Consider the following 23659-nt stretch of genomic DNA (forward strand, 5'->3'; position numbering starts at 1 on the left):
ACAGGTGATGGACTAGGAGGGCTTTCTGTGTGGCTTTGTAGCAGAGGAGAACGCTGCACGCTTTTTTTGGCATCATCTGTAGAGAAGGTGTGGTTCTGTGCATGAACTCACAAAGCAGCCCAGGGCACTGCTATTGTGATGTCAGCGGCCGCATGGCAGCGTTGTCAGGCAGAGTTGCTGTGCCGAGGCCCGGAAGGGCTCAGTGTGCAGAGCAGCTCTGCGGCACGCTCACTGCAGGGGAACCTGCTGATCGACGAGGTCTCTGCCAGCAGGACTCTTGAGTTTTTTTGTTTTCTCCCTACAGGCTTTGTCCCTTGCAGATTGAGCAGCACTGCTCCAGCCATGGAGGGAGTGTGTGCTGCAGCTTTCACGGCTTTTACCGTGGCTTATTCCGGCTACTTTTTCACCCACCTGGCACGTAAGTAGACGTTTTTCTTCAGTGCAGCATATGGAAACCCAAATGCCACAAAGAGGCCTTCAGCTGGGTAACACCCCTGCCCACAGCTAAGAAGGGCGTGTCTCTAGCCAGTGGGGCATGGGCAGCATTTGTGATGTAGCCTGTGGGGATTCTGCTCCTGCTGTGCCAGGGCCTGTGGCAATGGAGTCTGGAGTCTCCTCAGTTTGCTGGCTCAAGCAAGACAACTTCCAGGATGGGAAGACTGGAAGAGAGAGCTTGGCAGGAGTCCTTGTAAAAGCTGTGCACTGCTCTCCAGGACTGAGGCAAAGTCCCTCAGTTCAAGGCTTCTTGTCTGCATTCCCTCATCCCAGCATGTGCCTGTGGAACTTGACACTTCCTGCGCGCTAAAAGAGCCATTTGTTCTGTGATGAAATCACAGAATGAGCTTGGTAAAGGCCTCTGAGATGGACATTTTTGAGGAGTTCTTGTACGCTCCCACACACAGGAGCTGTTCCTGTGCTGTGTCATGATAGGACTGCCACCATGGCTCAGAGGGACTTGGGTGAAGCCTCCCTGGGGAAAGGTTTTCAGTAAGCTCATGGCAATTGCTGCATGCAATGTCTTGAGCAGACTGAAATACAGCAAAGAGAGGAGCTGTAGCCGCTGCTGGGTGAGGTGGGGCAGAAGCAATGACTGTTAGAGAACCACTTGTAGACTTAGTCTCAAGTTTCTATGGGTTGAGTGGCCAAAGAGGAGAGACAAGGTAGACACCAGGCAGTATTTTGTGCTGCTGTTGTCTTGCTTGCTGTGTGCCACAAGGGATGCTGCTGGAGTGGTGCAGTGAAAGCAGAATGCTCTGTCTTTGGGTTGACTTTGGGGTGGGCATGGCCAGCACAGGCAGTTTTCTTAGAGCATCTGGTTCTTTTTCCCTTGTGTGTTGCAGGTCACATCAGCCGTGCCTGGAGAGAATCCGCTCTTTGGGTGAGTGGCAAAGGAGCCTCTGGCCTTGGTAGCATTTGGCAATTGCGGAGCAAGCTGTGAGCTGGGCCTGTTGCAGTCCGGTGCCAGCCTGGCTGGATGAATGAAAGTACAGTCCAGGCCCTTTGCAGCAACAGCAGCAGCAGGAGGACCCAGGGCTGTTTTCTCCCGTTCCTTTCCAGAACTTTTAAGCAGCTGAAAGTGGTGGTTGCCATGATGGAATTTCTCCTGTACAAGAGAGCGCAGTCTCATCTAGCTGGCCCATTCTACTTGAGTCTGAGCACCTTAGAATCCCATTTCTCTGCAGATGCTTTCTCCTGAGTGCATCTGGGTCTAGAGCTGAATATAAAGGATGCTGCTGTCTGTCTGCAGAGCCCAGAGGGAACCTCGGAGCCTCCAGTGGCTGTGTGTCTTCCTGAAGAAGAGGCCCAAGGGGAGGAAGATGCCCAGCAAAGTGTACCTGCTGCAACTGCAGGGCCTGAGCATGCAGCATCAGTAAGTGGCAGCTCTGGGCAGTCCTGTGGCTGGCGCAAAGCATAGCTGCAAGTTTCTGATCAGACAGCACCTCCCGTGCCTGGCTGAAGATGCTGAGGGCTGGAATCTTTCCTGCCCTTCCCGCAGGCAGTGAGGCCTGGAACTTGGAAGTTCAGGGATCACCTTCCTACTGTTCTGAAAGAGGCTGTGAATTTGTCTTAGCAAGAGACAGGAGGTAGCATTAGGATGTCTTGGCACGCTGCTGGGGTACAAGTGAGGCCCTTGGTGGCCAGTGGCTGTGCAGGCTCCCTGTCCCCAGTGAAGAGAGCAGTGCAAAGGTGCAGTTCAGAAGCTTGCAGGATATGAGGAGACACTGTCCCCAGGAGGGACCTGGCCCTGCGCAGACAGCAGCTGTCAGTAGCTAAAGGAACAGCTGAGATGCAGCGGGGCCTGTAGCTGAATATAGGTGAGGTGGTGAATGCCAGGTTCTTTCCTGTCCCTCATGCTGCTGTGTGTCCCCAGAGCAGAAGGGCAGCGTCAGCACCTGCTCTGGCTGCCTCTGCACCCGAGGAAGAGGCTGAAGAGGAGGAAGGTGCTCATGAACCTGCCCCTGCTGTCAGCCCAGGCCCAGAGCAAACATCATCAGTAAGTGCCTGCTTTGGTTAGCAGTGTGTGTGGTGTCATTTTGTCCGTGGTGTAAAAGCAGCCTTTGGATTTTGGGCCTTGAGCTGGAGAAGCGGGCTGCAAAAGCTGAGAGGTGAAGAGCCCTGGCTGTGGCCAGCAGCATCTTCCCAGGGGCTTGCATTTGAAATGGGATGGCAGGGGCACCTCTGCCAGGCACATTTGTGACCTCACTCATTTCTTTTCCCAGAGCTCCACCTCCTCTGTCCTGGCACCTGCAGGAGCTGCAGCAGAAGGCTCTGAAGGAGCCTCCAGTCCCCAAGCTGGCAAGTGCAGCGGGAGCAGCTCGTGCATCTGGAGCACCAGTAGCTCCTCTGGCAGCAGAGAGCAGCTGGGAGAGAGGACAGAGGACAAGTGCCTGGCCATGCTGAGTACGTCCTTTGTGATCCTTGTCTGCTGGAGCAGTGCCCTGTGTGTGCGTGTGTCGGCATGAGCTGTCCCAGCTCCTGTTCCTCCTCAGCTGAGTGCCAGCTCCTGAGGCCTCCACACAGGACCTGTTGTTGTGCTTTGAGGTGGTGAGGGGTCACCGGGGTGTTGCTCCTGCCTCTGAGAGCAGCTCAGCCTGGCTTGGCTTTGCCTGAGCTTCCCTGGAGGCAAAAGGCAAACCAGAGATTGTTTCTGGCTGAGCAGGAGGCCGTGACCCAGCCAATGAGTAGGCCTCAAGGAGCTCCTGTGGGGCACGGCCAAGGTCATCTTCAGAACTCGGCCTGTCCTAAAGGCTGAGGCACCTCATTCCTAAGGCCCAGCACAGTAGGTTGGAACATGAGCTGCTGCTCCTGAAAGGCAGAAGGCCATTGTTTAGGCAAAATTGTCCTGCTTAAAACTGCAGATTGTGCTTCTGCTGGAAGCACTTTGCAATATTCTTGCTGTCCTGCAAAGGGCAGCTGTTGAGAACAATTGATTCCAGGAGCCAGGATGCCTTTGATGTTTGCAAGGATTAAAGCTTTGCTTGAAGGTCACAGAGTGTTGATTGCCAAGACCAGCAAGGTTTTGTTATTCCTGCTGCCCTTAACATTTCTAGACAACAACCAGTTCTCTTGGTTACAGCTTTCTGATCCCTGCATCCTCTGACTGTTTCTGCACGTGCTTAGATTTTAGTTTAGACGTCTAGTTTGGTGCAGGCCATCTGTGCTGCAGGGCTGCTCGTCTTGCTGCTGTTGTTTCTGAGGTGGTGGTGGTGGTGGTGGTGCGGTGGTGTTGTTGTTTGCCGACTGCCTGAGTTGAAAGGGCCCAGAGTCGCAGAGAGTGGGGCTGCCTTTCTGATCTGCTGCAGGGTGGGATCTCTTTTGAAGTGAGCATCTTTCCTTGGGATTTTTACAGAGATGCTGGTGAGCGAGGGAGATCCTGAGGCTGAATACACAGAGCTGGAAACCATTGGCAAAGGGTGAGTGCAGCCGTAGTTCCTTCTTCAAAGGCAGGGCCTGTGCATTTTGCTGGTGTCACATCTCCCCAGAGCGACGTCAGGCAAGCTCCAAAGCTGTTCAGACACTGCGTTAGGATGATGCCTGATGATCTCTCAGTACTGGTCAGCATTTACAGCTGTGGTCCGAAGGCAGGGCGGCAAAGACACCTGGACGCTGGCAATGTCTTTTCTGCGGCAAAGAGCAGCACCTGGCAGATCTCCTGTCCCTCAAGTCTGTTGCACCTGATTGCCGCTCTTCCTAGGAGAAAGCATTTTGGCATGTCTCAAAAGAATACAGAATGCGTGGGAATGAAAGGAGGAGAAACTTTGTTGCCTCAGAGGTCAAGTCAGCAGCTGACAGCTGTCAGGGAACAGCTCTGGGTAACATTTCTTTCCAGTATTTTGCTGAAAGCAAGATTCAGTGGTCTGGATGACCACCACCTAGCCTAGCAGCCAAAAGCAGAAATGAAAGAAGCAGCTCTCTTTTGTAGCTGACGTGGCAAAAGACAAAGCTTCAGGGCAATGGCCAGTGCCAATGCACTCCAGAGGAAAAGGCATCATCTGGCTGATGGCAGAACCCTGGTGGATCCTGTGGGGTTTAGGCCTTTCCTGCAAAGAATCCACCAAGCTGTTCCCTTTGAAAGCCGGCTCTGCTGACTGGAAATGGGACTGATTTGCAACATTTTCCCTGTGAGAAGCCAAATGTACAAGAAGTCTCCAGAAAAGCAGAGTCCTCCAGGTGTCTGGTGCACCGAAGAGAAGCAGCTGACAACAGCTCTGGACTCAGAACGCTGGTGTCCAAGGATCCTGTGTTTTGAGGACTTCTCCATTTGTGTGTGCAGCAATGGAAGCCTTTCCCTGCTCTGGCTGTGGCTGCAGCTATGGCTGGGCACTAACTTCCTTGCAAGCTGGAGAAGGGATCTGTGTCTGGAGGCTTTCCTGCAATGGCTGCTCCGTGGCCTCAGGCTTCTCAGAAGGCCTCGGTAGTGGTGCTTGAGTTTGGCAGACAGGCTCCAGGGAGAAGTGGGAGAAGGCCCAACTGGCAAGTTCCTGGAAAAATCCCACACATGTACAGATACAGAAAGAGAAAAGGGGGGAAAGACCCAGACGAGAATCTGTCCTATTCCATTTACTGTTTGCCCCAGGACTTATTTGCCATTGGACTGCAGTGTCTTGCAGTGGCAGGGACTAAAGGACTTCTTCTTTCTCCGCTGCTGTTTTGTTTCTAGGGGTTTCGGCACGGTGTGCATGGCAGTGGAGACTGCCACAGGAGAAGAGGTAAGCGCCAAGCAGCGCCGCAGCTTCTGCAGCTCTCGAGTGCCCTCCCCTCTGCTGTGAGCTGTGGCTGAGCTTTGGGTAGCCAGGAGAGCTTTGCTGCAAAGGCAGATGAAGTGCAGAGCAGTGTCCGCCCTGCCAAATACAGTGGGGACAGATTTTGTCCTTCTCAGCTGCCCCTGGGAATGCAAGGAGGCCAGAGGAGGACACGCTGGCTGGGTCTTAGTGCCCAGGTGGTGTCTCAGAGCATGGCACTGCTCTTTGGGGCTGCAGGGTTCCTGAGTTCTCTTTTCTGGCTGTTAGCAAATACATGGGAATCGTGCTGATAGTTCTGTAGGCACCTGCAGTGCTGCCCTTGGAACTGTGCTTAGACAGAGTGGTCTGCAAGGAGTCTCTCAAAGGCCTAAGCCCTGCCCATAGCCCAGTGTATATCCCTAGAAGATCATGGCCTGGGTTATTTCGTTTTACAGTCAGGCAGTAATTGCAAAAGTCAGTGGTGTGAAGAAAAGTATTTGAGTGGAGCAAAATGAAAATTCCTGGAGTGAGGAAATGCTAGGATTGTGGTTTTTGGAGGTGTCCTTAATGATGTTTTCATCATTGTGGCATTTTTTCATTGTGAAGTATGTAGGGTTGTATATCTTAGGAGGAATAGCCCTCAGGATGTTTTTAGGACAGCATTTTATCTGCCACATCTCTAACTGTTTGCTTTGTTGTTGTGCCATGGAGAATGCCAGTGACTGCTGGAGTAATGATCCAATCCCCTAGAAGTTCCAATGGTTTCCCAGCAGTTTTGCTCCATTTTTACTGGCACAAAATGGCTTCCTGCTTGCAAGAGGTGTGTGAATGAGCATGGGGATGATAAAGTAAGGCCATGGGAGAAGACTGGCTCTGGGCACAGTGAGTGTTGTTAGACCTCTGAGGTGGAGAGCTTAGAGCGTGTTTCTGCCAGGTTTCCAGGGCAAAGGGTATGTGGCTCTGTGTCCTGGGAGGTGCCCGAGCAGGCGGTCTGATGTCCTGTCACAAGGCAGCTTGGCCCAGCCCAGCACTATCATCCCATAATCACTGTCTCCATGTTGCCCTTGTGGTCCTGTGCCACAGACTTCTTTGGTTCATGGTTTTCCATGTCGTTTTAGGTGGCCATAAAGAAAATTAGTCTCCTGCAAGAGAGCGGCAGCGAACTGTGCCTGAATGAAATCCAGGTCATGCGTGGCAATAAGCACGCCAACCTTGTCAACTATGTAGACAGGTGAGTGGTTCTGCTGTTCTGCTGTGAAAGGTCATTCACATCCTGCAAGCCAGAGGTTCAAGCACTCCTTTGGTGGATGGCAGAGGATGGAGCTGTTCATTCCTGTTTCTGGGCTGATCTACAGTGTCTTGGGAGGAGATTGCATTGGGGCTGCATTACTCTTTCCTGGCATACCGAGTTTGAAGGGCGCTTTCAAAGGCGGGACTTGGCCCTATCTTACTGAGCCAACAGCCTCAAAGTTCCTGTGCTCTCTCCCCATGGTTTTGTTGGCTTTGGGCTTGGATTTTTTTCCCATGGGTCTGAAGTGCTGCCAAAGCACTGTAGATTGTATTTCCCTTGGCCTGTTCGTTGGTGTGGATAGCAAGCAGTGTTTTAGACTGCCCAGAGTTCAAGGCCTGTAGAGCGTAGTGAATGACTGCTCACTTCCTCCTGTCTTCCCCTGAGAGAGACACAGAAACAAGAATCCATCAGGTGGTGTGAGTGCACGCCTTCATCTCCAGGCTGTTGTTTCCTCCTTTCAGCTACCTGCTGGACGAGGAACTCTGGCTCGTGATGGAATACATGGACGGAGGTTCCTTACACGATGTCATCAGGGAGACTCGTCTGGCAGAAGGAGAGATAGCAGCTGTCTCTCGGGAGGTAAGGGATGGTGCCTGTGCTTCCCATGCCTTGGTTGGGATGGTCCTTCCAAATGGGTGACAAGGAGAGGAGAGATTTCATCTTCTGAGCCTCCTTGCTGCCTTTCTCTTATGACTGGCAGTAGCAAGAGCATCTGAAGTGCCTGCCAGTGTCCCTGCCCTTCTTCTAGTGCGTTTGTGTTTGCCTCTCTAAACACTTGCCTGGAGCCTGTGTGTGCTGCATTCCTTCCCTGGACGGGCAAAGTTGCTGGTGGCACAATGTAAAATAAGTGGCACAGACAAAGATACACACTGGGCTGTCATGGAGCTCAGCCTCCAAGAGAGCCTTGCACCAAAGGGGTGTTTGCAAAAGCATCCACTCTTGTCTGGCTGGAGAGAGCACAGCCACTGCAGCAGTGCTGCTTCAGTCTGTGGTTGCGGGGCAGTGGCCGGAGGAACAATTGTCCTTTCTCTTTCAGAAGCAAACACACCCTCACTTAGAAAGGCACTGCTGTCCTTGTGTTGGAGCAGCAAGCTCTTGCCCTTGCCAGCAGCCTGTCGTGCCATGGCTCAGCATGGCCCAGGAATGTTGCAGTGTTGCAGATGTGCCACTTCCCCGCTTGTGGGATGAAATCCACTTAGGCTGGTGTTTCTTTTTCCTCTCTCAGTGCCTGCAAGGCCTGGATTTCCTTCACTCCAAGCAAGTGATCCACCGGGACGTCAAAAGCCACAACATTCTCCTGCGTCTGGACGGATCCGTCAAGTTGGGTGGGTGTTGTTGGCCAGGCTCAGCCGTGGCAGGCTGCGGTGTGGGGCTGCCTTTGGGTGACTGCCGGTTCCCTGCAGTGGTGCCTGTGGCAGTCCAGGCTGCCCTGATACAAGTGCAGAGCACAGCCCCAAGGTGCAGGGAGGTGTTGCTGGGAACAAGGGCTCAGGAGTGCCTTTGGCTTGTGCGTGTGTCCCTTCCCAAGCAAGGCACTTACAGTCTAATAGCTTCAGGGCACTAAAAGCCACTGCCTGAAAGCTGGGGCTTTTGCTAACTGGCCAATTCCGTATTTCCTCGGCTGCAGGCCAGAGGAATGGCAGCATGGCCCCTTGATGGCAGCCGGGTTCCACGCTGCCCTCTTGGACATTGGTACAGTGGGGATTTCTTTGCTTTGCTTTCCTCATTCACGCTGGCCTCTTTTTTCTCCTCAGCTGATTTTGGCCTTGCTGCTCAGCTGACCGCTGAGCAGAGCAAACGGAGATCAGCTGTTGGGACCACTTACTGGATGGCGCCAGAAATCTTCACCAGGAAGCTCTATGGCCCCAAAGTGGACATCTGGTCCTTTGGCATTGTGGGGATCGAGATGGTGGAAGGGGCGCCTCCTTACCGGATGAAAACCTCCCGCACGGTGCGCTGCAACTGCTCTCAGATACTGCTGACACCCAAACACAATCTGCTCCCATTCTTCTGCCTGGCAAGCTTGCTAACACCTGGAAATGAGAGGTGCCAGGCTGCATAGTCTCTCGTGCTCCTTGTCCAGATTGTCCCCTTGCCATTGCAGTGCACGAACCGCACAAAAAATGGTGATGCCTTTTGCTTGAGGGAAGCTTTGACAAAAGGGCAAAGCTGGGCTTTTAGTCCCCATCAGCCAGTGAAATCAGGGGTGAAGGCAAGAGCCTTTGCCTATTGGACTGGCTATGGCTGCCTGTGGCTTTGTGTTCTTTCAGTAGGGGTAGGAAAGGTATCTGCCAGGCTCTGGCAGGGAGTAAAGTGCCACGGGAGAGTGGAGTCTGTCCCGTGGGGTGTGTGTGAGCAGTTTGGGGTGCGAAGGAGACAGGTAGAGCGTGGCATTTCCTTCTTCTCTAGGTTCAAGAGCTGATCAGCAGCGGGGGCAGGCCAAAGCTGCAGAAGCCCAGGCAGCAGTCGGCGTGGTTGCGAGACTTTCTGCACTGCTGCCTGGAGAGGGACGAGGACAGGCGCTGGTCTGCCCAGGAACTGCTGCAGGTAAAAGGCAAAGCGGCTGCAGGCTGCGCCAGCTGCCCGCTGCCAGGGGCTCCTCATCTGCTCAAGTCCAAGGCGTCTGATGGGGCCCGCTCCTAAGAATCTCCACTCTGGGGGCTTGCAAAGGAAAACAAAGGAGAATCCTGGCCTAGGATGCCTTGGAAGGAGCCTTTCAAGGTCACCTAGACCAAATCTCCTTAAGCTGAAGACATCTGGAGTCACGGATTTGTGGGATTGGGAGCCATTTTGCCTCATGTAGCAAGGTCCTGGATGTGGAGACAGTGGTGCCCAGAATGCCCTCCTTTTCTTCTTTCTGTATCTTTCTGGTAGCCAGAGAAAGCCTGTTTCAGCCTGTGAGGAAAGTACAAGTTCATGTTTTTCTTTTTCTCTTTGGGCAGCATCCGTTTGTAACATCAGCCAAGCCGACCTCCGAGCTGACGCCTCTGATCATGGCCACGCAGCAGTTTATGGCCAGCAGGAGATACTAGCCCTGGAAGAGGCCATTGTTATTGTTTGCACTTTGTAGTTTGTAGTTTGTAGATTATAGCTCGTAGTTTGAAGTTTCTAGTTTCTAGGTCATAGTTCGTAGTCTCTTTATTCGAATAGGCAAAATAAATACTATAATAAATAAAACCTTCACTGTGCTGGAAGCTTCCCTTTGTTCTCACCCTGTGAATAAGCTCTAAATTTGCTTCTGAATGGTCAAGTGTTTCTTCGATGTGGGAAGACACATGGATGGGGTTTGCGGCATGGTTTGGAAGCGTGCAAAGGTCTTCTTCCTTCAGTGCCTACAGGCCACAAGCTCTTGTGGAGATACAGGCATTGCAGCTGTGGCTAGAGGAGCAGAGTAGGGCAGAATGGAGCAGAGCAGTGGTGTCACTGCTGGGGATGCTGCTGTGGCTGTGGGCAGAGGGGGAGGGAGCCGGGCTTCTCCAGGGGCTCAGGCGCAGGTGAGTGTCCAGCGGGAAGGCAAGTTCTGCCACGGGAACCAAGGCCAACATGAGGGAGTGAAAACTTGTGCAGTTGGGACCTGCCTGAGCCACTGTGGAGGCCTGTGGGCCTGCTAGGGCACTTCCTGGGGCTGTGGCCTGGAAGAATGTCCCCTAGACTTTAACCTCTCCCATGGTCTCCTGTTTATCGTTTCAATATACATTTGATACCGTGATTATTGAAAATCATTTACTTTGCTATGTTTGGTGGTAACTGACGGTATATTTGACTACCATTTAAATTTAAATTTTAGTTGCACAATATTTGATAGACTTCCTTTCTCAGTTTTCGTGTTCCGCCCCCGCTTCCCTGAAACCACGATCCCTGGGAAGGACAGGCCGGGAGATGGAACCTGCTCAAGAGCACAGGCGAGCCACCAGCCATCTGCCATCTCCCCTCCTCTTCTGACCCCTTGCCAGGACAGCACCGGCCATGGTGTCCTGGATTCTACCCTAACCCACTTTCTGACTGCCCTCAACCCTGCCCGCACTTTCCTCTTGTATTAGCAGTCCCCCATTTTTGCTGCAATACATATGTCAGAGATCAGCGCTACAATAGAAGTTGAGAATAAAACAGCTGGAGGACCGACTCTGTTGCCCCCACAGGAGTTCTGTGCCCTGCACCACATGGAAGGTTCCCCCATTCTAGTCCCCCATGAAACCTTTTCTTTTGACTTGTGTGTTTGCTGAAGGCCACGCGGGAAAGGTTCCACCATAAGTCTTTTGGCTTTGATTTTCTGTTCTCTTTTGTTTTGTGGGTAAGTGAAAGGGAATGAAGTGGCGGAGAGCCATCTGGGAGTCAGGGCCCGAGAAGTGAGGGAAAATGAAAATTGTATTTTCTTATTGTTTGCTTATGTCTGCAATATCAACCCACCTGTTCATTTTAATTCCCAAGTTTAGTTAAAATCTACTAAGTATTGTGTTGGTTTTAGGTATAAGAAGATATTATTTTTACTATGATTGTTATACCTTTCATTTTAAATAAAACAAAAAAGGGGGAGTGTGGGGGTTTGTCCTGGAGGGCACGGGCCAAAAATGACCACACAGCCACACATCAGACAACAATGACCAACACCAAGCCTCAGGAGAAGAGAAGCCACAACGGATGACAGCCAGAAAACTTATGGTGAGCTGATCATGAAGTGGAGAGGACTCTGGGGCCAACTGGGAGTGGCCATGCAGATCAACAGCCTGTCTGAACCCGTCAGGGCACAGGGAAAACAGGTGATGGCTTTGGGATGGGCACCCAAGCTGCCAACACTATCCCCCAATGCACCATCCAGCACCAAGAGAAGACTTGCTGAATTTTATCAGTATTTCATCCAATTACTCTTTTATTTTTTTGTTTTTTCTTTTGGCTAGTTTCAACTTCTGGACATAGTCCTCTCATTCCTTTGAGATTTCTACCTCTGCTTTTCTTTGCACCTTCCCCTCCCTGATTGCCAGCTGAGCTATTTACAGATGGCTTTTCTCACCCACCTGGTACCTGATGTGTGTGCCAGCACCAAAATAATTCTCCTTATTTTGCCCCTAACTGCCTTCTCTTTGGGCCACTGTCACAGCTGGCAAAGCTTCAGTCTTTCACATGTGTTTTTTGGCCAGTAAGTGGGTAAGGGCTGGCAAAGCAACTTCCTAAGGCCTCCAGAGCAATGCACTGCAAGCCAGACCTGTTCTCTTTCAGGCAAGGCTTCTCTGAAAGGACTTCAGAATTCCCACCATGGAACTGAGGCACTGTTGACAGAGCACTAGACTGTGAAAGGCTTTGAAAGGGGATAGGAAGCTCAGCTTGCAAATGAGACCAAGAGGAGGTAGGGTCAAGAGATGTGGTGGCCACACATCCCGAGGTAAATAGCCTTTGGCTTTCCTGGGGCCTTCCCCCACATGGGGCTCCCACTCACCTGGCCATTTAGGAGCTGGGTTAGGGGCTCCAGACACAGGTGTGGAGCCTTTGGTGTGCCAGGGATCAGCGGCCACAGCTGGGCTGGGATGCAGGCCTGGGGGTGTGGGGTGTGCAGAGTAGGGCATGGCCTCAGCAGAGCAAGGCTTGATCTGCCCCCTTTCCCCACCTACAAGCGCCTGAAAGGGCTTGAGCCAGCAATGTCCTCCAGTGTCTCACAACAAGGTTTGCAGGTTCCTGTGCTTCTTGGCTGTCAAGACTCCAGAGATTTGTGGCTGGATATTAAGAAGCTTGCACATTTGCTTCCCTCCCAAAGAGGCATCCTGAGCGTTGTTTTTTCTTTCTAAGGCCTTCCCTCCTTTCTATGTCCTCTTCTTGAGGTAGTCCTGGGAAAGCCTCTCCTCTCTCCCCTTCTCCACCACAATGGAGGGGGACAATGGAAAAACCAATCTATGAGAAGCTGAGAATGTTAGAGTTATAATGTAGTGGGGGGGGGGGGGGGGGGGGAAAGCAGTAGACGACAATAGGAAGAAAATTGTGCGAAAGAGGTAATGGCTTAAGCAAGAAAGGTGCAGTGTCACACGGGGCCCCTGGAGCAAAGACAGGATGGCCAGGGCTTCCAGCATGGTTCTGATGGTAGATGGGGGCTGCTGGTGCTGCCGGGAGCAGCTCTGGCCCTGCAGTGGCAGTTTGCTGCTCCCTCTCTGCGGCAGTGCTGGTGGCAGTGGCGATGGTGATGGGTGTCTGTCTCTCCCTGCGGAGCTCTGTTTGGCACTGCCGCTGCCATCAGTCCGCCACGCCGGGCGTGTGCGTGGCAATGGGATCTGCCGCTTTGCTGCCTCTTCCTACCAGCCTGCTGGGCTGCACTTGGCTTGGCTGCACTCCCTTTGGGCTTGGCTGCACTCCCTTTGGGCTTGGCTGAACTCACTTGGTATCAGTGTCAGCACTCTGGCTTGCCTTGTTCTGCTGGAGAAGAAAAACAGTCGCACATGCCCCCCTGGCCCTGATGGTTTCAGCTGTGTGTCAGAGCTGTCATTTCAGTGCCACCCATCTCAGCCCTGTGTCCTAAAAATTACTGAGGAAGGACAAAAGTGGGGGGAAAAAATGGTGGTGGTGCTTTGGTGCCAAGGCCTCTCTGCTAGAGTGAGTCAGAGAGAAGGATCCTCCTTGCATTTCCTGTCATGGCGTTTCCCTGCTGAAATCACAGCCACGGCTGTGATGTAAAATGCTTTGAATAAATAGTGCTGAAAGACACATGGCCTTGTCTCTGTACCTAGGAGGAAACTCTAAATGTCATTGAAGTCGTGCTTCTCCCTGTTTGCTCTTGCAATCTCTGCTGGTCAGAGTGACCCTGAGATGCATTAGAAAGTCTCTTTCCCCAGCCCGGCAGTTGAAGAAGGAGTGGGAACTCTTCTGTTCTTGGTCTCAAGGTTGTTTATTGTTTCTTATCTATAATATTCTTTCTCCAACGTGCCAAGGTCTGTCTAGCAGCTTGGGTTGAGGCACACTGCCCACCTCAGAGGCAGTGTTGTCTTTTTATACCCAAAACTATGTGTACACTATTTACAATAACTTCCCAATACCTATCACCTATGTGAGACAGTGAACTTCTCCTCTAAACCAATCTAAAAGTGCCAACATCACTCAGAAGATGGTGGCTAGGAAGAAGGAGGAAAAAGGACAAGGCACATCCAAATTCCTCCATCTTGAGACCCCCGAGCTGTCATTTTCAAAACCTCAAAAATCTATTTTTCACCTGGTGACAAACTACCTATTATTCAACTTAAACTCTTTTGACTTGTAATTCTTCATATTAAGATTGGTGATTGTTTTTTCCAAGGGCTAAATCAAAGGCACAGGCATCTTGGGCTCTGTGCCAAAGTCTCTGAGCCCCCGGGCAGCGGCTTGAGCCCTCCAGGGCAGCCAGAGGAATTTCCTGGGTTCTGATAGTTTGCTGCTTTCTAGAACTAAGGGAGGTCCCGCTGGAAGAAGCCTTCTGGTTTTTGCTCAGAAGCAATAGTGGCCAAAGAGCACTAATGTGGTTCCTCACATCCTGCTCCCTTCTCAGTGCTCAGCTTCTCAGTGTGGGCTAGAGGGGCTTAATGTGTTTTTACTCTTAGATGCCTTGAGCAACAGGTGATGGACTAGGAGGGCTTTTTGTGTGGCTTTGTAGCAGAGGAGAACGCTGCACGCTTTTTTTGGCATCATCTGTAGAGAAGGTGTGGTTCTGTGCATGAACTCACAAAGCAGCCCAGGGCACTGCTATTGTGATGTCAGCGGCCGCATGGCAGCGTTGTCAGGCAAAGTTGCTGTGCCGAGGCCCGGAAGGGCTCAGTGTGCAGAGCAGCTCTGCGGCACGCTCACTGCAGGGGAACCTGCTGATCGACGAGGTCTCTGCCAGCAGGACTCTTGAGTTTTTTTGTTTTCTCCCTACAGGCTTTGTCCCTTGCAGATTGAGCAGCACTGCTCCAGCCATGGAGGGAGTGTGTGCTGCAGCTTTCACGGCTTTTACCGTGGCTTATTCCGGCTACTTTTTCACCCACCTGGCACGTAAGTAGACGTTTTTCTTCAGTGCAGCATATGGAAACCCAAATGCCACAAAGAGGCCTTCAGCTGGGTAACACCCCTGCCCACAGCTAAGAAGGGCGTGTCTCTAGCCAGTGGGGCATGGGCAGCATTTGTGATGTAGCCTGCGGGGATTCTGCTCCTGCTGTGCCAGGGCCTGTGGCAATGGAGTCTGGAGTCTCCTCAGTTTGCTGGCTCAAGCAAGACAACTTCCAGGATGGGAAGACTGGGAGAGCTTGGCAGGCATCCTTGTAAAAGCTGTGCACTGCTCTCCAGGACTGAGGCAAAGTCCCTCAGTTCAAGGCTTCTTGTCTGCATTCCCTCATCCCAGCATGTGCCTGTGGAACTTGACACTTCCTGCGCGCTAAAAGAGCCATTTGTTCTGTGATGAAATCACAGAATGAGCTTGGTAAAGGCCTCTGAGATGGACATTTTTGAGGAGTTCTTGTACGCTCCCACACACAGGAGCTGTTCCTGTGCTGTGTCATGATAGGACTGCCACCATGGCTCAGAGGGACTTGGGTGAAGCCTCCCTGGGGAAAGGTTTTCAGTAAGCTCATGGCAATTGCTGCATGCAATGTCTTGAGCAGACTGAAATACAGCAAAGAGAGGAGCTGTAGCCGCTGCTGGGTGAGGTGGGGCAGAAGCAATGACTGTTAGAGAACCACTTGTAGACTTAGTCTCAAGTTTCTATGGGTTGAGTGGCCAAAGAGGAGAGACAAGGTAGACACCAGGCAGTATTTTGTGCTGCTGTTGTCTTGCTTGCTGTGTGCCACAAGGGATGCTGCTGGAGTGGTGTAGTGAAAGCAGAATGCTCTGTCTTTGGGTTGACTTTGGGGTGGGCATGGCCAGCACAGGCAGTTTTCTTAGAGCATCTGGTTCTTTTTCCCTTGTGTGTTGCAGGTCACATCAGCCGTGCCTGGAGAGAATCCGCTCTTTGGGTGAGTGGCAAAGGAGCCTCTGGCCTTGGTAGCATTTGGCAATTGCGGAGCAAGCTGTGAGCTGGGCCTGTTGCAGTCCGGTGCCAGCCTGGCTGGATGAATGAAAGTACAGTCCAGGCCCTTTGCAGCAACAGCAGCAGCAGGAGGACCCAGGGCTGTTTTCTCCCGTTCCTTTCCAGAACTTTTAAGCAGCTGAAAGTGGTGGTTGCCATGATGGAATTTCTCCTGTACAAGAGAGCGCAGTCTCATCTAGCTGGCCCATTCTACTTGAGTCTGAGCACCTTAGAATCCCATTTCTCTGCAGATGCTTTCTCCTGAGTGCATCTGGGTCTAGAGCTGAATATAAAGGAGGTTACGTGTCCCTGACGCTGCTGTCTGTCTGCAGAGCCCAAAGGGAACCTCGGAGCCTCCAGTGGCTGTGTGTCTTCCTGAAGAAGAGGCCCAAGGGGAGGAAGATGCCCAGCAAAGTGTACCTGCTGCCACTGCAGGGCCTGAGCATGCAGCATCAGTAAGTGGCAGCTCTGGGCAGTCCTGTGGCTGGCGCAAAGCATAGCTGCAAGTTTCTGATCAGACAGCACCTCCCGTGCCTGGCTGAAGATGCTGAGGGCTGGAATCTTTCCTGCCCTTCCCGCAGGCAGTGAGGCCTGGAACTTGGAAGTTCAGGGATCACCTTCCTACTGTTCTGAAAGAGGCTGTGAATTTGTCTTAGCAAGAGACAGGAGGTAGCATTAGGATGTCTTGGCACGCTGCTGGGGTACAAGTGAGGCCCTTGGTGGCCAGTGGCTGTGCAGGCTCCCTGTCCCCAGTGAAGAGAGCAGTGCAAAGGTGCAGTTCAGAAGCTTGCAGGATATGAGGAGACACTGTCCCCAGGAGGGACCTGGCCCTGCGCAGACAGCAGCTGTCAGTAGCTAAAGGAACAGCTGAGATGCAGCGGGGCCTGTAGCTGAATATAGGTGAGGTGGTGAATGCCAGGTTCTTTCCTGTCCCTCATGCTGCTGTGTGTCCCCAGAGCAGAAGGGCAGCGTCAGCACCTGCTCTGGCTGCCTCTGCACCCGAGGAAGAGGCTGAAGAGGAGGAAGGTGCTCATGAACCTGCCCCTGCTGTCAGCCCAGGCCCAGAGCAAACATCATCAGTAAGTGCCTGCTTTGGTTAGCAGTGTGTGTGGTGTCATTTTGTCCGTGGTGTAAAAGCAGCCTTTGGATTTTGGGCCTTGAGCTGGAGAAGCGGGCTGCAAAAGCTGAGAGGTGAAGAGCCCTGGCTGTGGCCAGCAGCATCTTCCCAGGGGCTTGCATTTGAAATGGGATGGCAGGGGCACCTCTGCCAGGCACATTTGTGACCTCACTCATTTCTTTTCCCAGAGCTCCACCTCCTCTGTCCTGGCACCTGCAGGAGCTGCAGCAGAAGGCTCTGAAGGAGCCTCCAGTCCCCAAGCTGGCAAGTGCAGCGGGAGCAGCTCGTGCATCTGGAGCACCAGTAGCTCCTCTGGCAGCAGAGAGCAGCTGGGAGAGAGGACAGAGGACAAGTGCCTGGCCATGCTGAGTACGTCCTTTGTGATCCTTGTCTGCTGGAGCAGTGCCCTGTGTGTGCGTGTGTCGGCATGAGCTGTCCCAGCTCCTGTTCCTCCTCAGCTGAGTGCCAGCTCCTGAGGCCTCCACACAGGACCTGTTGTTGTGCTTTGAGGTGGTGAGGGGTCACCGGGGTGTTGCTCCTGCCTCTGAGAGCAGCTCAGCCTGGCTTGGCTTTGCCTGAGCTTCCCTGGAGGCAAAAGGCAAACCAGAGATTGTTTCTGGCTGAGCAGGAGGCCGTGACCCAGCCAATGAGTAGGCCTCAAGGAGCTCCTGTGGGGCACGGCCAAGGTCATCTTCAGAACTCGGCCTGTCCTAAAGGCTGAGGCACCTCATTCCTAAGGCCCAGCACAGTAGGTTGGAACATGAGCTGCTGCTCCTGAAAGGCAGAAGGCCATTGTTTAGGCAAAATTGTCCTGCTTAAAACTGCAGATTGTGCTTCTGCTGGAAGCACTTTGCAATATTCTTGCTGTCCTGCAAAGGGCAGCTGTTGAGAACAATTGATTCCAGGAGCCAGGATGCCTTTGATGTTTGCAAGGATTAAAGCTTTGCTTGAAGGTCACAGAGTGTTGATTGCCAAGACCAGCAAGGTTTTGTTATTCCTGCTGCCCTTAACATTTCTAGACAACAACCAGTTCTCTTGGTTACAGCTTTCTGATCCCTGCATCCTCTGACTGTTTCTGCACGTGCTTAGATTTTAGTTTAGACGTCTAGTTTGGTGCAGGCCATCTGTGCTGCAGGGCTGCTCGTCTTGCTGCTGTTGTTTCTGAGGTGGTGGTGGTGGTGGTGGTGCGGTGGTGTTGTTGTTTGCCGACTGCCTGAGTTGAAAGGGCCCAGAGTCGCAGAGAGTGGGGCTGCCTTTCTGATCTGCTGCAGGGTGGGATCTCTTTTGAAGTGAGCATCTTTCCTTGGGATTTTTACAGAGATGCTGGTGAGCGAGGGAGATCCTGAGGCTGAATACACAGAGCTGGAAACCATTGGCAAAGGGTGAGTGCAGCCGTAGTTCCTTCTTCAAAGGCAGGGCCTGTGCATTTTGCTGGTGTCACATCTCCCCAGAGCGACGTCAGGCAAGCTCCAAAGCTGTTCAGACACTGCGTTAGGATGATGCCTGATGATCTCTCAGTACTGGTCAGCATTTACAGCTGTGGTCCGAAGGCAGGGCGGCAAAGACACCTGGACGCTGGCAATGTCTTTTCTGCGGCAAAGAGCAGCACCTGGCAGATCTCCTGTCCCTCAAGTCTGTTGCACCTGATTGCCGCTCTTCCTAGGAGAAAGCATTTTGGCATGTCTCAAAAGAATACAGAATGCGTGGGAATGAAAGGAGGAGAAACTTTGTTGCCTCAGAGGTCAAGTCAGCAGCTGACAGCTGTCAGGGAACAGCTCTGGGTAACATTTCTTTCCAGTATTTTGCTGAAAGCAAGATTCAGTGGTCTGGATGACCACCACCTAGCCTAGCAGCCAAAAGCAGAAATGAAAGAAGCAGCTCTCTTTTGTAGCTGACGTGGCAAAAGACAAAGCTTCAGGGCAATGGCCAGTGCCAATGCACTCCAGAGGAAAAGGCATCATCTGGCTGATGGCAGAACCCTGGTGGATCCTGTGGGGTTTAGGCCTTTCCTGCAAAGAATCCACCAAGCTGTTCCCTTTGAAAGCCGGCTCTGCTGACTGGAAATGGGACTGATTTGCAACATTTTCCCTGTGAGAAGCCAAATGTACAAGAAGTCTCCAGAAAAGCAGAGTCCTCCAGGTGTCTGGTGCACCGAAGAGAAGCAGCTGACAACAGCTCTGGACTCAGAACGCTGGTGTCCAAGGATCCTGTGTTTTGAGGACTTCTCCATTTGTGTGTGCAGCAATGGAAGCCTTTCCCTGCTCTGGCTGTGGCTGCAGCTATGGCTGGGCACTAACTTCCTTGCAAGCTGGAGAAGGGATCTGTGTCTGGAGGCTTTCCTGCAATGGCTGCTCCGTGGCCTCAGGCTTCTCAGAAGGCCTCGGTAGTGGTGCTTGAGTTTGGCAGACAGGCTCCAGGGAGAAGTGGGAGAAGGCCCAACTGGCAAGTTCCTGGAAAAATCCCACACATGTACAGATACAGAAAGAGAAAAGGGGGGAAAGACCCAGACGAGAATCTGTCCTATTCCATTTACTGTTTGCCCCAGGACTTATTTGCCATTGGACTGCAGTGTCTTGCAGTGGCAGGGACTAAAGGACTTCTTCTTTCTCCGCTGCTGTTTTGTTTCTAGGGGTTTCGGCACGGTGTGCATGGCAGTGGAGACTGCCACAGGAGAAGAGGTAAGCGCCAAGCAGCGCCGCAGCTTCTGCAGCTCTCGAGTGCCCTCCCCTCTGCTGTGAGCTGTGGCTGAGCTTTGGGTGGCCAGGAGAGCTTTGCTGCAAAGGCAGATGAAGTGCAGAGCAGTGTCCTCCCTGCCAAATACAGTGGGGACAGATTTTGTCCTTCTCAGCTGCCCCTGGGAATGCAAGGAGGCCAGAGGAGGACACGCTGGCTGGGTCTTAGTGCCCAGGTGGTGTCTCAGAGCATGGCACTCCTCTTTGGGGCTGCAGGGTTCCTGAGTTCTCTTTTCTGGCTGTTAGCAAATACATGGGAATCGTGCTGATAGTTCTGTAGGCACCTGCAGTGCTGCCCTTGGAACTGTGCTTAGACAGAGTGGTCTGCAAGGAGTCTCTCAAAGGCCTAAGCCCTGCCCATAGCCCAGTGTATATCCCTAGAAGATCATGGCCTGGGTTATTTCGTTTTACAGTCAGGCAGTAATTGCAAAAGTCAATGGTGTGAAGAAAAGTATTTGAGTGGAGCAAAATGAAAATTCCTGGAGTGAGGAAATGCTAGGATTGTGGTTTTTGGAGGTGTCCTTAATGATGTTTTCATCATTGTGGCATTTTTTCATTGTGAAGTATGTAGGGTTGTATATCTTAGGAGGAATAGCCCTCAGGATGTTTTTAGGACAGCATTTTATCTGCCACATCTCTAACTGTTTGCTTTGTTGTTGTGCCATGGAGAATGCCAGTGACTGCTGGAGTAATGATCCAATCCCCTAGAAGTTCCAATGGTTTCCCAGCAGTTTTGCTCCATTTTTACTGGCACAAAATGGCTTCCTGCTTGCAAGAGGTGTGTGAATGAGCATGGGGATGATAAAGTAAGGCCATGGGAGAAGACTGGCTCTGGGCACAGTGAGTGTTGTTAGACCTCTGAGGTGGAGAGCTTAGAGCGTGTTTCTGCCAGGTTTCCAGGGCAAAGGGTATGTGGCTCTGTGTCCTGGGAGGTGCCCGAGCAGGCGGTCTGATGTCCTGTCACAAGGCAGCTTGGCCCAGCCCAGCACTATCATCCCATAATCACTGTCTCCATGTTGCCCTTGTGGTCCTGTGCCACAGACTTCTTTGGTTCATGGTTTTCCATGTCGTTTTAGGTGGCCATAAAGAAAATTAGTCTCCTGCAAGAGAGCGGCAGCGAACTGTGCCTGAATGAAATCCAGGTCATGCGTGGCAATAAGCACGCCAACCTTGTCAACTATGTAGACAGGTGAGTGGTTCTGCTGTTCTGCTGTGAAAGGTCATTCACATCCTGCAAGCCAGAGGTTCAAGCACTCCTTTGGTGGATGGCAGAGGATGGAGCTGTTCATTCCTGTTTCTGGGCTGATCTACAGTGTCTTGGGAGGAGATTGCATTGGGGCTGCATTACTCTTTCCTGGCATACCGAGTTTGAAGGGCGCTTTCAAAGGCGGGACTTGGCCCTATCTTACTGAGCCAACAGCCTCAAAGTTCCTGTGCTCTCTCCCCATGGTTTTGTTGGCTTTGGGCTTGGATTTTTTTCCCATGGGTCTGAAGTGCTGCCAAAGCACTGTAGATTGTATTTCCCTTGGCCTGTTCGTTGGTGTGGATAGCAAGCAGTGTTTTAGACTGCCCAGAGTTCAAGGCCTGTAGAGCGTAGTGAATGACTGCTCACTTCCTCCTGTCTTCCCCTGAGAGAGACACAGAAACAAGAATCCATCAGGTGGTGTGAGTGCACGCCTTCATCTCCAGGCTGTTGTTTCCTCCTTTCAGCTACCTGCTGGACGAGGAACTCTGGCTCGTGATGGAATACATGGACGGAGGTTCCTTACACGATGTCATCAGGGAGACTCGTCTGGCAGAAGGAGAGATAGCAGCTGTCTCTCGGGAGGTAAGGGATGGTGCCTGTGCTTCCCATGCCTTGGTTGGGATGGTCCTTCCAAATGGGTGACAAGGAGAGGAGAGATTTCATCTTCTGAGCCTCCTTGCTGCCTTTCTCTTATGACTGGCAGTAGCAAGAGCATCTGAAGTGCCTGCCAGTGTCCCTGCCCTTCTTCTAGTGCGTTTGTGTTTGCCTCTCTAAACACTTGCCTGGAGCCTGTGTGTGCTGCATTCCTTCCCTGGACGGGCAAAGTTGCTGGTGGCACAATGTAAAATAAGTGGCACAGACAAAGATACACACTGGGCTGTCATGGAGCTCAGCCTCCAAGAGAGCCTTGCACCAAAGGGGTGTTTGCAAAAGCATCCACTCTTGTCTGGCTGGAGAGAGCACAGCCACTGCAGCAGTGCTGCTTCAGTCTGTGGTTGCGGGGCAGTGGCCGGAGGAACAATTGTCCTTTCTCTTTCAGAAGCAAACACACCCTCACTTAGAAAGGCACTGCTGTCCTTGTGTTGGAGCAGCAAGCTCTTGCCCTTGCCAGCAGCCTGTCGTGCCATGGCTCAGCATGGCCCAGGAATGTTGCAGTGTTGCAGATGTGCCACTTCCCCGCTTGTGGGATGAAATCCACTTAGGCTGGTGTTTCTTTTTCCTCTCTCAGTGCCTGCAAGGCCTGGATTTCCTTCACTCCAAGCAAGTGATCCACCGGGACGTCAAAAGCCACAACATTCTCCTGGGTCTGGACGGATCCGTCAAGTTGGGTGGGTGTTGTTGGCCAGGCTCAGCCGTGGCAGGCTGCGGTGTGGGGCTGCCTTTGGGTGACTGCCGGTTCCCTGCAGTGGTGCCTGTGGCAGTCCAGGCTGCCCTGATACAAGTGCAGAGCACAGCCCCAAGGTGCAGGGAGGTGTTGCTGGGAACAAGGGCTCAGGAGTGCCTTTGGCTTGTGCGTGTGTCCCTTCCCAAGCAAGGCACTTACAGTCTAATAGCTTCAGGGCACTAAAAGCCACTGCCTGAAAGCTGGGGCTTTTGCTAACTGGCCAATTCCGTATTTCCTCGGCTGCAGGCCAGAGGAATGGCAGCATGGCCCCTTGATGGCAGCCGGGTTCCACGCTGCCCTCTTGGACATTGGTACAGTGGGGATTTCTTTGCTTTGCTTTCCTCATTCACGCTGGCCTCTTTTTTCTCCTCAGCTGATTTTGGCCTTGCTGCTCAGCTGACCGCTGAGCAGAGCAAACGGAGATCAGCTGTTGGGACCACTTACTGGATGGCGCCAGAAATCTTCACCAGGAAGCTCTATGGCCCCAAAGTGGACATCTGGTCCTTTGGCATTGTGGGGATCGAGATGGTGGAAGGGGCGCCTCCTTACCGGATGAAAACCTCCCGCACGGTGCGCTGCAACTGCTCTCAGATACTGCTGACACCCAAACACAATCTGCTCCCATTCTTCTGCCTGGCAAGCTTGCTAACACCTGGAAATGAGAGGTGCCAGGCTGCATAGTCTCTCGTGCTCCTTGTCCAGATTGTCCCCTTGCCATTGCAGTGCACGAACCGCACAAAAAATGGTGATGCCTTTTGCTTGAGGGAAGCTTTGACAAAAGGGCAAAGCTGGGCTTTTAGTCCCCATCAGCCAGTGAAATCAGGGGTGAAGGCAAGAGCCTTTGCCTATTGGACTGGCTATGGCTGCCTGTGGCTTTGTGTTCTTTCAGTAGGGGTAGGAAAGGTATCTGCCAGGCTCTGGCAGGGAGTAAAGTGCCACGGGAGAGTGGAGTCTGTCCCGTGGGGTGTGTGTGAGCAGTTTGGGGTGCGAAGGAGACAGGTAGAGCGTGGCATTTCCTTCTTCTCTAGGTTCAAGAGCTGATCAGCAGCGGGGGCAGGCCAAAGCTGCAGAAGCCCAGGCAGCAGTCGGCGTGGTTGCGAGACTTTCTGCACTGCTGCCTGGAGAGGGACGAGGACAGGCGCTGGTCTGCCCAGGAACTGCTGCAGGTAAAAGGCAAAGCGGCTGCAGGCTGCGCCAGCTGCCCGCTGCCAGGGGCTCCTCATCTGCTCAAGTCCAAGGCGTCTGATGGGGCCCGCTCCTAAGAATCTCCACTCTGGGGGCTTGCAAAGGAAAACAAAGGAGAATCCTGGCCTAGGATGCCTTGGAAGGAGCCTTTCAAGGTCACCTAGACCAAATCTCCTTAAGCTGAAGACATCTGGAGTCACGGATTTGTGGGATTGGGAGCCATTTTGCCTCATGTAGCAAGGTCCTGGATGTGGAGACAGTGGTGCCCAGAATGCCCTCCTTTTCTTCTTTCTGTATCTTTCTGGTAGCCAGAGAAAGCCTGTTTCAGCCTGTGAGGAAAGTACAAGTTCATGTTTTTCTTTTTCTCTTTGGGCAGCATCCGTTTGTAACATCAGCCAAGCCGACCTCCGAGCTGACGCCTCTGATCATGGCCACACAGCAGTTTATGGCCAGCAGGAGATACTAGCCCTGGAAGAGGCCATTGTTATTGTTT

At 52.5% G+C, this 23659-nt stretch overlaps 2 protein-coding genes across 2 annotated transcripts; both read left to right on the forward strand.

Moving 5' to 3' along the window:
* The first annotated feature begins 342 nt into the window (after positions 1-342).
* On the forward strand, positions 343-9545 carry LOC139589421 (serine/threonine-protein kinase PAK 3-like). Its single transcript, XM_071425892.1, has 13 exons — positions 343-418; positions 1341-1378; positions 1797-1870; positions 2372-2494; positions 2721-2800; positions 3851-3914; positions 5162-5210; positions 6341-6453; positions 6975-7092; positions 7739-7838; positions 8268-8464; positions 8923-9060; positions 9456-9545. Exons 1-13 carry the CDS (start codon positions 343-345, stop codon positions 9543-9545), a joined length of 1260 nt encoding a protein of 419 aa, XP_071281993.1.
* Positions 9546-9914: 369 nt separating this feature from the next.
* LOC139589422 (serine/threonine-protein kinase PAK 3-like) lies at positions 9915-23632 on the forward strand. Its single transcript, XM_071425893.1, has 13 exons — positions 9915-10007; positions 15412-15449; positions 15835-15957; positions 16459-16581; positions 16808-16887; positions 17938-18001; positions 19249-19297; positions 20428-20540; positions 21062-21179; positions 21826-21925; positions 22355-22551; positions 23010-23147; positions 23543-23632. Exons 1-13 carry the CDS (start codon positions 9915-9917, stop codon positions 23630-23632), a joined length of 1326 nt encoding a protein of 441 aa, XP_071281994.1.
* Positions 23633-23659: the final 27 nt, after the last annotated feature.

This window comes from Agelaius tricolor, unplaced genomic scaffold (assembly GCF_023055355.1).
Source record: "Agelaius tricolor isolate 1412-34295 unplaced genomic scaffold, bAgeTri1.0.p SCAF_4, whole genome shotgun sequence".
Taxonomy (NCBI): Eukaryota; Metazoa; Chordata; class Aves; order Passeriformes; family Icteridae; genus Agelaius; species Agelaius tricolor.

Coding starts and splice junctions, on each gene's coding strand:
- LOC139589422 (XM_071425893.1), top strand. CDS start 9,915: ATGGAGCAGAGCAGTGGTGTCACTGCTGGGGATGCTGCTGTGGCTGTG. Junction 20,541..21,061: donor CTTGTCAACTATGTAGACAG/GTGAGTGGTTCT, acceptor TCCTCCTTTCAG/CTACCTGCTGGACGAGGAAC. Junction 21,180..21,825: donor TAGCAGCTGTCTCTCGGGAG/GTAAGGGATGGT, acceptor TTCCTCTCTCAG/TGCCTGCAAGGCCTGGATTT.
- LOC139589421 (XM_071425892.1), top strand. CDS start 343: ATGGAGGGAGTGTGTGCTGCAGCTTTCACGGCTTTTACCGTGGCTTAT. Junction 419..1,340: donor CTTTTTCACCCACCTGGCAC/GTAAGTAGACGT, acceptor TGTGTGTTGCAG/GTCACATCAGCCGTGCCTGG. Junction 7,093..7,738: donor TAGCAGCTGTCTCTCGGGAG/GTAAGGGATGGT, acceptor TTCCTCTCTCAG/TGCCTGCAAGGCCTGGATTT.